Genomic DNA, 13,564 nt, shown 5'->3' with positions numbered 1-13,564 from the left:
TACACAATAACAGGTAAGGCCTCACAGAGAAGGAGCTCACATCTATGTCACATCTCTCAGGACATCGGAAATGCTTCACAATCAATGAATGAAAGTGCAGTACTGTAGTTACAAAGCAACCAATTTTCCCCCAAACAGAAAATAAAAATGAACGACCAGTCATCTGCTTTTTATTGGTGGTGTTTGAGGGAGAAATGTTGGTCGAGGCAGCATTAAATAATCTAGGTGATGGAGGGAGTGGGCAAGGATAGATCTTTTGGGGCTTTGTTTGGTTGCTGCTTGTATCTCAACCATCTGCAGAGATCCAGCCAGTGATCCACTTCATACCTGTGAGATTTGTGCCAGTTCTATTTAATTAAATAGGATTTATTTCCTCCTTAGGCCCACTGTTCTCAGCATAGAAACAGGCCATTCGCTCCGTCAAGTCCATGTGGTGAGTGCAACAGGCTCGGGAGGATCAGGTGACTTTGGACCTCTGGTTCCCAAATCTCTCTCCCACTGGGGGTTCCCTCACCTCATGTCTGGGTCTGTTGGAGACTCATTGACGGAGATTGATTGCTGTGATTGGTCAATAACTCCATTATCGTTGTTTCATGTGATTACCATGATGGTAGACGGTGAACTAGACGGACCGCGGTGATTTTTCATTAAGTAATTCCGGTGTTCCCATGCCAGCACTTTTCTCCACAATAGCCACTCTCCCCCTCACTCCCCGTACCCTTTAATATGCCACCCAGTCTAATCCCACCCTCCCCCTCACTCCCCGTACCCTTTAATATCCCACCCAGTCTAATCCCACCCTCCCCCTCACTCCCTGTACCCTTTAATATGCCACCCAGTCTAATCCCACCCTCCCCCTCACTCCCCGTACCCTTTAATATCCCACCCAGTCTAATCCCATTCTCCCCCTCGCTCCCCATACCCTTTAATATCCCATCCAGTCTAATCCCACTCTCCCCCTCACTCCCCGTACCCTTTAATATCCCACCCAGTCTAATCCCATTCTCCCCCTCACTCCCCACACCCTTTAATATCCCACCCAGTCTAATCCCACTCTCCCCCTCACTCCCCGTACCCTTTAATATCCCACCCGGTCTAATCCCACTCTCCCCCTCACTCCCCGTACCCTTTAATATCCCACCCGGTCTAATCCCACTCTCCCCCTCACTCCCCGTACCCTTTAATATCCCACCCAGTCTAATCCCACTTTCCTGCTCACCCCCCGTACCCTTTAATATCCCACCCAGTCTAATCCCACTCTCCCCCTCACCCCCCGTACCCTTTAATATCCCACCCAGTCTAATCCCACTCTCCCCCTCACTCCCCGTACCCTTTAATATCCCACCCAGTCTAATCCCACCCTCCCCCTCACTCCCCGTACCCTTTAATATCCCACCCAGTCTAATCCCACTCTCTCCCTCACTCCCCATACCCTTTAATATCCCACCCAGTCTAATCCCACTCTCCCCCTCACCCCCCGTACCCTTTAATATCCCACCCAGTCTAATCCCACTCTCCCCCTCACTCCCCGTACCCTTTAATATCCCACCCAGTCTAATCCCACTCTCCCCCTCACTCCCCGTACCCTTTAATATCCCACCCAGTCTAATTCCACTCTCCCCCTCACTCCCCGTACCCTTTAATATCCCGCCCAGTCTAATCCCACTCTCCTGCTCACCCCCCGTACCCTTTAATATCCCACCCAGTCTAATCCCACTCTCCCCCTCACCCCCCGTACCCTTTAATATCCCACCCAGTCTAATCCCACTCTCCCCCTCACTCCCCGTACCCTTTAATATCCCACCCAGTCTAATCCCACTCTCCCCCTCACTCCCCGTACCCTTTAATATCCCACCCAGTCTAATCCCACTCTCCCCCTCACTCCCCATACCCTTTAATATCCCACCCAGTCTAATTCCACTCTCCCCCTCACTCCCCGTACCCTTTAATATCCCACCCAGTCTAATCCCACTCTCCTGCTCACTCCCCATACCCTTTAATATCCCACCCAGTCTAATCCCACTCTCCCCCTCACTCCCCGTACCCTTTAATATCCCACCCAGTCTAATCCCACTCTCCCCCTCACTCCCCGTACCCTTTAATATCCCACCCGGTCTAATCCCACTCTCCTGCTCACTCCCCATACCCTTTAATATCCCTCTTTTTCGAGCACTATCTAATTTCCTTTTAAAATAATTCATGGGCTCTGCTTCAACAACAGTTTGTGACAGAGATTTCCACACGGAACAGGAATAGGGTCGTGGTAGAAGATCCCTCGAGACTTCAAGACAATATCTGGCAGCAGTCAAAAAGCTACTGGCATGTTGGGTTCCATAAAAAGAGGACTGAGAGTAGATTGATGGAAGTAATCTCACCTTAATATAGATTATTGATCAGACCCCCATCTAGAATATTGTGTGGAACTCCTACTACAAATGGCCTACCTACCACGTCCAAAATAACCACTCCATGAAGAGGTCAGTCAAGGTCAGGTTTCTTCCGTACAGAAACAAAGCTACAAATAAACTCCTGGTTTTTGTCCGGTAAGATTTGGAAGAACAAAAATGTTACTTAATCCAAGATTGAGAATCAAACACCACCTAAAGGAGCTTCCAGCAAACAAAGCTTCAATCTTCACTCACCTGATCTCCATCTTCTCAACGTGCTCCTCTTCAACATCGAAGTGTGACTTTCGACTGTAGCTACAAGGCCTTGTCACCTGCATCGAAAGGAACAGGTGAGCGACACAGGTCTGCTTGGAGTACAGGTTTGCACAGAGAGCGCTCAGTGTAAACGCTAACACCAATATCCATATAGTGACACCGCGCGATGACTCCCAACTCCAAAGGGTGGGGAGAGAGACATATGTGTAATGTTCTGGCCACACACTGAGTGCTGTGGGTTCCTTTTGGAACAGCCCTGTGGAGGAACAGGGATGTTTGAATTGAACCTATGTTGCTGCACAGGTTTTGGATGGAGCAGCAGTGGACAGCGATTGCAGCCAATGTAACCTGATTGTTGCGTATATGACCACACCTTGCTTTTCCATAGCTCTCCTCACAGGCAGCAAGGCATCTCCGAGACCTTTACAATGAAGAGGAAAAGCATATGGTGGATAATGAGCATTGGGAAAGGGAATGGGATGGGGAAAGGGATGGGATGGGGAAAGGGGAGGGGAATGGAGAGACTGGGATAGGGAAAGGGGAAGGGAATGAAGAGGCTGGGATGGGGAAAGGGGAGAGGATGGGAATGGGGAAAGGAATGGGATGGGGAAAGGGGAGAGGATGGGAATGGGGAAAGGAATGGGATGGGGAGAGGATGGGAATGGGGAAAGGAATGGGATGGGGAAAGGGGAGAGGATGGGATGGGGAAAGGAATGGGATGGGGAAAGGGGAGGGGAATGTAGAGACTGGGATGGGGAAAGGGGGAGGGAATGGAGACTGGGATGGGGAAAGGGGAGAGACTGGGAATGGAGAAAGGGGAGGGGAATGGAGACTAAGATGGGGAAAGGGGAAGGGAATGGGATGGGGAAAGGGATGGGATGGGGAAAGGGGAAGGGAATGAAGAGGCTGGGATGGGGAAAGGGGAGAGGATGGGATGGGGAAAGGAATGGGATGGGGAAAGGGGAGGGGAATGGAGAGGCTGGGATGGGGAAAGGGGAATGGGATGGGATGGGGAAAGGGAGGGAAATGGAGAGGCTAAGGGAGGGGAAGTGAAGGCATGATAAGAGGAGTAGGTTTTTGAGGAGTATTTTGAAAGAAGGGAGGGAGGTAGTAAGATGGATTGAGAATTCCAGAGAGCAGGAATTTAATAGCTGAACGAGTGGCTACTGATGATATTCCCGGCCTTGGCGAGTCCAGCGGGAATACCTGGAAGCTGCCACCAGCCGGACTGGTGAGGCACAGAAACCAATAATATAAAAACAGTTTGTGCTGTGGCGTAAAAGCTCAGCCACTTTACACAAAGTTTCAGAAGTTCTAACTTTCACCTCAACTGTATCTGACATTTCTTAAACACCCTCCGAAAACAGAGGAAAAGAGCTTTACAACCAGGCAAAGTACCAGCTCCAGATGTGCGCACCATGAGCCTGCCCCAGGAGTGTGCACATTCATTCAATGCCAGTAGAAGTTTGGTATTCTTGCATGTAACTTTGCTACAAATTTTCATGACTACGATTTATTATAGAAAACTGCTGAAAAGTAACATACTAATGAGTCAATGGAAAGGCCCAGTTTCACATGGTCAAATCCCGAACAAAAGGGAATCAAAACCAGCCACCATCTGTACTTGTGAAAATAGAACGAGAACATTTCAGACAACCCTCTGATAAGCACTTACCTCAAAATAGAACACTTCATCAAACTGGGGATTATTCGTCTTTCGTTTTACTTTTGTTTTCTTCAACTCAGACCTAACACCCAAAATAATAAGAGACAGCGCCCTGTCAATGTATGGACTTGAAGCTTTATTCAACAGGAAATATTTTAAAACAAAATGCAAAATGCTGCAGATGCTGGAGATCTGAGATAAAAACAGAACATGCTGGAAACACTCAGCAGGTCGGGTAGCATCTTTGGAGAGGGGAAGGGTTAATGGTCCATGTTTATAACCCTTCGTTTGGATTCTCAAATGGTGGGACTGTACCCAAGGGGTCCAATTTTAACCTGACCCGCCGGCCAGGAAACTGACTGGATCAGGTGCGACGCTGGTATTACCGTCCACTGAAGTCAATATTGGGCAGGCTGTGAAACCAGCATTCCGCCCAATCCCGGGTTTCCTGCCCGGCGAGTTAGGTTAAAATAATGCCCCTTGGTCTCTGGATTAATAGCCAGTAACTTAACCAATATAACCAATACACTACTCTAGTTGGGAGGGAGTGAGTGAGAAACTCACCCACCTATTGGCCAGATACTGCAACTACATCATGGCCGTTGACAAAGCAAAACTAAATGGGGAATGTTGGGGGCAAAGGGAAATGAGAATTGGGTTCTTTCTACAGTTTTGCATCCGGGTGGCAAGTTGCAAATCTGTTGACCACAAAAGTGTGACCAAAAAATGTGGCAACAGAAAGTAAGGTTTGTGGACAGAAATTGCACAGGAATGTTAATAACATATTGATTGGGATTGGCTGTTGTGCAGGTAACAGACAAATTATAATAAATGCACATAAGTTAATGGGTACCTGGATGGGCTCGATAAGGTAACTGTTGCGTAAGGATCACATTGTCCATTGACTATTGGTAAGTCTTGGCACTCTATAACACTGGTTAGAAACAAAAAGACAACAAGCAAATCAATGATTAAAATGCAGTGACGGGTTTCACCCCCCCCATTACTGTATAACACGTCTGTGCACAGTTTCTGAGTAAGTGATTGAACCAATATATCAAACACGGTACACACTCTGAGTCAACTTAAACTTCCCACTGAGGTTACAGCCTCTGCCCACTCCTTCCTTCATCAATATACAAAGAGTCTGGAACCAGGGGGCATAGTCGCAGGATAAGGGGTCGGCCATTTAAGACTGAGATGAGGAGGAATTTCTTCACTCAGAGGGCTGTGAATCTTTGGAATTCTCTACTCCAGAGGGCTGTGGATGCTCAGTTGTTGAGCATATTCAAGGCTGAGATTGCTAGATTTTTGGACTCTAGGGAATCAAGGGATATGGGGATCGGGCGGGAAAGTGGAGTTGAGGTCGAAGATCAGCCATGATCTGATTGAATGGCGGAGCAGGCTCGAGGGGCCTTATGGCCTATTTCTGCTCCTATTTCTTATGTTCATATGTAAAGATATTTCAATGTTGTTTTCCTTGTTTTCGAATATCCCCTTGGCCTCATAGGAACATAGGAACATGAGTAGGCCATTCAGCCCCTCGTGCCTGCTCCGCCATTTGATGAGATCATGGCTGATCTGTGATCTAGCTCCATATGCCTGCCTTTGGCCCATATCCCTTAATACCTTTGGTTGCCAAAAAGCTATCTATCTCACATTTAAATTTAGCATCATCTCGTTTCCTCCAGCTCGCTGCCTCTCTCCCTGCTTCCCAATGCCTCAACACTTTCCTTTTCAATTTTGTCTTTGGTCCCTATCCAAGCCTCTCTATTGTTTGCCCTCTTTCCCTGTGCTTGGTATCCACTATGTCCTTTTCTCTCTTTAGGGATGTCAGCCATGGCTCAGTGAGTAGCACTCTCGCCTCAGAGTTATGAAGGTTGTGGGTTTAAACCCCACTTGAGCACACAATCCAGGCTGACACTCCCACTGCAGTACTGAGGGAGTGCTGCACTGTCAGAGGTGGCGCCTTTCATAGAGTCATAGAGTCATAGAGTTATACAGCACGGATAGAGGCCCTTCGGCCCTCTCAGGTGAGATGTTATACCGAGGCCCTGAATGCCCTCTCAGATGAAAAGACTTGCATTTACAGTTCCCAAAGCACTTCACAGCCAATGAAGCACAAAGATACAATCTATAATTTTCTGATCAACCTAATAAATACTATCTGGTCACTAAATATGCTGAAACATGGTTAATTTATTCACATATCATAGTGCCTGCAAATATGTATTTATTTACAGCGATCAAGTCTGTCCAGGCTCCCACTGATCTAATTGTGTTGCAATGTGTTTGGTGTTTCTGAATTTATTTAAGTATCTTCAGAATATAGAGGGGTAAGATTCTTTACCCCGGGCAGTCATTGCCTGTTCATGAGAGAATCGGCCCACATTTCACTCCATTGAGAGGCAAGGCGGGGTAATCTGTCCCACTAAACACCATCCAACCGGTGACAATGGACATCTACCCCGTGGCATATCCAATCAGCTGTATGAATCTGGAAGAAGTGGATAACTATGTTTCGATGGGGAAATCTAGAGTGCGCCTGTATGATTGTGAGTGTGTAATTGCGTGTGTGTGTCTGATTGTGTGTGGGTGTGATTGCATGTGTGTGTACGTGTGAGCGTGTGTGTGTGTAATTGTGTGTGTGTGTGATTGAGCGTGTATGTGTACATGTGTGTGATTGCGTGTGTGAGATTAATTGTGTGTGATTGTGTACGTGTGTGAGATTGTGTATGAGTGTGACATTGTGTGTGTGATGGTGACATTGTGTGATTGTGACATTGTGTGTGATTGTGCATATGTGATTGTGCGCGTGTATGTGTACGTGTGTGTTTGATTGTGTGTGGATGTGTGTGTGTAAACGTGTGTTTGATTGTGTGTGTGTGTGTGTGTGTGGTGGGGGGAGGCAGGAGAGTCAAGGAAAGTGAAGAGACCAGTGAGAAATGATTCCACTGGTTCAGAGACAGGCGAATGGGCTGATCCACCTGACCCAGCGATCTGCGGGGGGAACGTGACGCAGTGGAACAGCCACTGAATCATTTGGCCCATGAGCACAGTGAACAGGTCGACCCGACACCTGAATTCTGTTGCAGGCCAGCTGAAGATAAACTTCGTTTCACTCTGAACAAGGGCTCAAAATTGTGATTTAAAGCATGGAAGGATGTGGAGAATTCCCGATGAGGAAGCTGTTGTCTAATTTCCAGTGCCCTTCCAACAGCAGCCAAATAAACATTTCCTTCCCACAAAAATGAGAGCTTCACGCAGCTTCTCTGAACAAGTTAGTACTTGTACCATATCCTGCATGTCTTCTGGTTAATCAGCACAGTATCCATTCCCTCTGGGTATACTGTCTGGGCCTTTACACAACTCAAATAATGTCAGCGTACCGGGCTGAGAAAAGGCTCAGCTTTTCATTTTAAAGGGAGCCCTAAACAAAAATATGTGACGGTGCCTTTCCTTCCGTGTAAAACACGACCTGTGTTTGGCATTTTTAAAAATAGTTGGTTTTGTGCATTTTGACTGCGTGTTACTTTCACTGTCAGTCATACATACACAAAGTTCCCACAACGTTAAAGAAAGACTTGCATTTAAATCGCGCTTTTCACAACCTCAGGACATCCCAAACTGCTTTACAGCCAATGAAGTATTTTTGAAGTGTAGTCACTGTTGTGATGTAGGAAACGCAGCAGCCAGTTTGCGCACAGCAAGATCCCACAAACTGCAATGTGATAATGACCAGATAATCTGTTTTTTAGTGATGTTGTTTGAGGGATAAATATTGGTCAGGACACCGGGGAGAACTCCCCTGCTCTTCTTTGAAATAGTGGCCATGGGATCTTTTTACTTCCACCCGAAGGGCAAACGGGGCCTCGGATTAGCGCCTCATCCGAAAGACGGAAGATCCCATGACACTATTCAAAAGGCAGGGGAGCTCTCCCCGGTGTCCTGGCCAACATTTATCCCTCCACCAACATCATTAAAACAGATTAACTGGCCATTTATCTCACCGCTGTTTGTGGGATCTTGCTGTGCACCGACTGGCTGCCGCGTTTGCCTACAAGATCATAGTGACTGCACTTCAAGTAATTCATTGGCTGTTTGGGGGTTGAAATGTCCTGTTATGAAAGGTAATGTATAAATGCAAATTTATTCATTCATTCATTCTTCCTGTGCCTCTGCTCTTTACCCTCTCTTTTCCTGCTTGTTGCCTCCTTCCCTACTTCCAAAAGCCTATCAAAGACCCTTCCCTTCAACCGTCCTTTCACCCCCTCCTAGCCCCTCTGTTACCCGCCCCCCCCCCCACAAACCCGGTTCACTACCCACTATCCTGTAAAGTGGTCCGAGAGGTCCCTCTGTACACAAGGAGCACTGGAAGTTATTTTTAAACTTGGAGGAAATTAATTAAAAGTTTATTTTAAAGTCTGAACAACTCTTTGATTTATGAAGTCAGTTTTATGAACGCTGAACATGGGCGAGGGCAGCTTCCAGCTTATCGTTTATCAAAATGAACCAAGAAAATTCATGATCAGGATCAGCGAAATGGCAGTGAAACAATTTAGAAGTGACTGAAGCTGCCTGCCCTTGTTCACAAGTGCCCAGTGTGGCCTGGCACACTCAACTGGCCAGGACACCTTGCTTTAAAAACACCCCCAGAGGCGATGAGTGGAAATCGATCGTCAAGTTTCCAACCCTCCAGGATTGCCCTGGAGTCTCCAAGGATTGGAGATTTATCTCCAGGACTCTGCTGGGAGCAAAATCCTGGGAGAAAAACCATAGCAGCATTAAAAAAAATTGTGTTTCTTTCATTTTCTTCAAACACTTTCCTTTAATAGTTATAAAAATATTGGCGATGGGGGTAAAACGGCTGTTTAATTGGGCAGGGGGCAGTTAGAGGAAGGAGGTCATGTGATAAAACCTCCAGGAATACGTCCAGCCAGAGTTGGCAACCCCTATCATCAAGTTTAGTAAAAAAAATCTCCAGTTGATTTGAGTTGGCGAGTGGGCAGGTTGGGGTGGAACTGGATAATGTCAGGCTGCCTGGTCCATGCACCGGAAGGGGTAGACCCGAGGCACACCCGATATTGGGCCTCGGGCCTCATTTAAGAACATAAGAACATAAGAAATAGGAGCAGGAGTAGGCCAATCGGCCCCTCGAGCCTGCTCCGCCATTCAATAAGATCATGGCTGATCTGATCCTAACCTCAAATCTAAATTCATGTCCAATTTCCTGCCCGCTCCCCGTAACCCCTAATTCCCTTTACTTCTAGGAAACTGTCTATTTCTGTTTTAAATTTATTTAATGATGTAGCTTCCACAGCTTCCTGGGGCAGCAAATTTCACAGACCTACTACCCTCTGAGTGAAGAAGTTTCTCCTCATCTCAGTTTTGAATGAGCAGCCCCTTATTCTAAGATTATGCCCCCTAGTTCTAGTTTCACCCATCCTTGGGAACATCCTTACCGCATCCACCCGATCAAGCCCCTTCACAATCTTATATGTTTCAATAAGATCGCCTCTCATTCTTCTGAACTCCAATGAGTAGAGTCCCAATCTACTCAACCTCTCCTCATATGTCCACCCCCTCATCCCCGGGATTAACCGAGTGAACCTTCTTTGTACTGCCTCGAGAGCAAGTACGTCTTTTCTTAAGTATGGACACCAAAACTGTATGCAGTATTCCAGGTGCGGTCTCACCAATACCTTATATAACTGCAGCAATACCTCCCTGTTTTTATATTCTATCCCCCGAGCAATAAAAGCCAACATTCCGTTGGCCTTCATGATCACCTGCTGCACCTGCATACTAACCTTTTGATTTTCTTGCACTCGAACCCCCAGATCCCTTTGTACTGCAGTGCTTTCCAGTTTCTCGCCATTAAGATAATAACTTGCTCTCTGATTTTTTCCTGCCAAAGTGCATAACCTCACATTTTCCAATATTGTATTGCATCTGCCAAATCTCTGCCCACTCACCCAGCCTGTCTATATCCCCTTGTAGGTTTTTTATGTCCTCCTCACTCTCTACTTTCCCTCCCATCTTTGTATCATCTGCAAACTTTGATATGTTACACTCGGTCCCCTCCTCCAAATCGTTAATATAGATTGTAAAGAGTTGGGGACCCAGCAGCGACCCCTGCGGAACACCACCGGCTACAGGTTGCCAGTCCGAGAATGTACCATTTATCCCAACTTTCTGCTTCCTGTTAGATAACCAATCCTCCACCCATGCCAGAATATTACCCCCAATCCAGTGATTCTTTATCTTGAGCAATAATCTTTTATGTGGCACCTTGTCGAATGCCTTCTGGAAGTCTAAATACACTACGTCCACTGGTTCCCCTTTATCCACTCTGTACGTTATGTCCTCAAAGAACTCAAGCAAATTTGTCAGACATGACTTCCCCTTCGTAAAGCCATGCTGACTTTGTCCTATTAAATTATGTTTATCCAAATGTTCCGCTACTGTCTCCTTAATAATAGACTCCAAAATTTTACCCACCACAGATGTTAGGCTAACTGGTCTATAATTTCCAGCCTTCTGCCTACTACCCTTTTTAAATAACGGTGTTACATTAGCAGTTTTCCAATCTGCCGGGACCTTTGCTGAGTCCAGAGAATTTTGGAAAATTATTACCAAAGCATCCACAATCCCTACTGCCACTTCCCTCAAGACCCTAGGATGTAAGCCATCAGGTCCAGGGGATTTATCTGCCTTGAGTCCCATTAATTTACTGAGTACCAATTCCTTAGTGATTTTAATCGTATTTAGCTCCTCCCCCCCTAGAGCCCCCTGTTTGTCCAGTGTTGGGATATTCTTAGTGTCCTCTACCGTAAAGACTGAAACAAAATATTTGTTCAGCATTTTTGCCATCTCCATGTTTCCCACCATTAATTTCCCGGTCTCATCCTCTAAGGGACCTATGACCTTAGCCCGCCGACCTTAAATTAGGCCGGCGGGCTGACCCCTGCTGCTTGTCCCCAGGCAGTTCACCGGCCGAGCGTATTTACAATTCAGGCGATCGCTGGGTCCTGGGGAGAACACCAAGTTATCGTCCAGCAATTTTATTTTAAATTCACAAGCTTTCGGAGGCTCCCTCCTTCCTCAGGTGAACGATGTGGAAATGAAATCCTCGAAATGAAATCGCATTTATAATTCACAGAACAATGCTTGGTGATTACAGACAGTTTTTTCAACTGCCCGTTGCCAAGGCAATCAGTGTGCAGACAGACAGGTGTTACCTGCAAGGCAACACCTGTCTGTGAATTTAAAATAAAATTGCTGGACTATAACTTGGTGTTGTAAAATTGTTTACAATTGTCAACCCCAGTCCATCACCGGCATCTCCACATCCTGGGGAGAAGGTGGGGGGGTCGATCGGGAGGGGGTCCAAGTGAAGGCCAGACTGCTGTGGAGAGTGGGGGATTGGGGGGGACAGCCCTACTCCTCCCAGGTCCACAATCAGGTAAATACTTTCTTTAAATGTACCTTTTTCGTGGTGGCCTTCAGTAGTCCCTTTAAGGACCCCCAGTTAGGCAGCATCTAGACCTGGTCATCCTGAACACAGCAGGCCTGGCATTGGCTGTGTTCAGGGCAGCTGCATTTCAAGAAGGAATTCCTGAAACAGGTGTTAGGCCTCTAATTTACATAGAATTACAAAGAATGTACAGCACAGAAACAGGCCATTCGGCCCAACGGGTCTATGCCGGTGTTTATGCTCCACATGAGCCTCCTCCTTCTCTATTTCATCTCACCCTATCAACATATCCTTCTAGTCCTTTCTCCCTCATGTGTTTATCCAGCTTCCCCTTAAATCCATCTACACTATTCGCCTCAACTACTCCTTGTGGGAGCGAGTTCCACATTCTCACCACTCTCTGGATAAAGAAGTTTCTCCTGAATTCCCGATTGGATTTATTGGTGACTCTCTCATATTTATGGCCCCTGGTTCTGGTCTCCCCCACAAGTGGAAACATTTTCTCCACGTCTACCCTATTAAACCCCGTCATAATTTTAAAGATCTCTATCAGGTCAGCCCTCAGTCTTCTCTTTTCTAGAGAAAAGAGCCCCAAGTCTGTTCAGTCTTTCCTGATAGGTATAACCTCTCAGTTCTGGCATCCTTATAAATCTTTTTTGTACCTTCTCCAGTGCCTCTATAATTTACATCTGCAAAACAGGCCTTTATGTAAATGTGTATTATGCAAATATGTTTTATGCAAATACAATTTATGTAAATATGCTTAGGGGCCCTTTGTTTCAAACCTCAACAGCATCAAGCACGTCATGTTTGAATTGATCTGTGTCAACGGATTTCACAGGGAGACACAAACCATTCTTCAATGTTACATAAACATCTTCCATATCTATCGGAATAATGAGACACCATCAACAACCAGCCCCTGGCTGACTGTCTCATTCAAAACTACCTCCTGTTTCAGGCACAGGCCCTGGACGCCTATACTCCAGCCCGTTACCAATGTGGTGAGCAGCGCACTTCCGGCGCGGAAAGTACACGTGCCCGCCGCCCGCCATATTGGACGCTCAGGAGCCCGTCTTAGGCCCGTTAAATGGACGCGGCGTCAACAAATTTCTAGGCCATTGTATTTTGCACAAAACAGGAGCAGCAGATATTTTGAAACATCAAGGGGCAGAAATTAGTTCTGGCCCATTTTCAGGTGCACAGCCAATGGGGCACGAGCAGCGCCTGCCCCAAACACAAGAGCAGAAGCTCGGCCCAACTTGGGCCTCAGGCGTCATTTCAAACGTCTAATTCTTCCCGCAAGTTCAATTCTTTCAAAGGAGTTACAACTTAATGTATTGCCAAGGAGGTGGCAAATCTAAACCGTGCACTCAAGGGACATCGTAAATCAGTCATACTGTGATTAATTGTGAAGGCAGCACTTAGCGAAGGGAAATCTGAGGGATTTATCCTGTCGCGACGTGAAGCTAAATAAACAAACATTCCAGAACACTAACTCAAACTGGTCCACAACAATGGGGCACAAATTGAAGGGTAGGAGGAGGACTTTAATATCCCATTCTCCCCCTCACTCCCCATACCCTTTAATATCCCACCCAGTCTAATCCCACTCTCCACCTCACTCCCCGTACCTCTTAATATCCCACCCAGTCTAATCCCACTCTCCCCCTCACTCCCCGTACCTCTTAATATCCCACCCAGTCTAATCCCACTCTCCCCTCACTCCCCGTACCCTTTAATATCCCGCCCAGTCTA

General features: G+C 46.7%; 1 protein-coding gene across 2 annotated transcripts in view; it reads right to left on the bottom strand.

The window, feature by feature from the left end:
• The window catches only part of rasa3 (RAS p21 protein activator 3), a 121,110-nt gene that overhangs the window by 35,482 nt on the left and 72,064 nt on the right, over positions 1 to 13,564 (bottom strand). For both annotated transcript variants that reach the window (XM_067986636.1, XM_067986635.1), the window contains exons 6-8: positions 5,183 to 5,263; positions 4,339 to 4,411; positions 2,643 to 2,719 (exon numbers count right to left, since the gene is read on the bottom strand). In XM_067986636.1, coding sequence (XP_067842737.1) covers positions 2,643 to 2,719; positions 4,339 to 4,411; positions 5,183 to 5,263 — 231 coding nt within the window. The remainder of the gene's footprint in view (positions 1 to 2,642; positions 2,720 to 4,338; positions 4,412 to 5,182; positions 5,264 to 13,564) is intronic.

Source organism: Heptranchias perlo, chromosome 6 (genome assembly GCF_035084215.1).
Source record: "Heptranchias perlo isolate sHepPer1 chromosome 6, sHepPer1.hap1, whole genome shotgun sequence".
Lineage (NCBI taxonomy): Eukaryota > Metazoa > Chordata > Chondrichthyes > Hexanchiformes > Hexanchidae > Heptranchias > Heptranchias perlo.
Note: the sequence above shows the minus strand (reverse complement) of the source record. Positions and strands in the feature narration are given on the sequence as shown.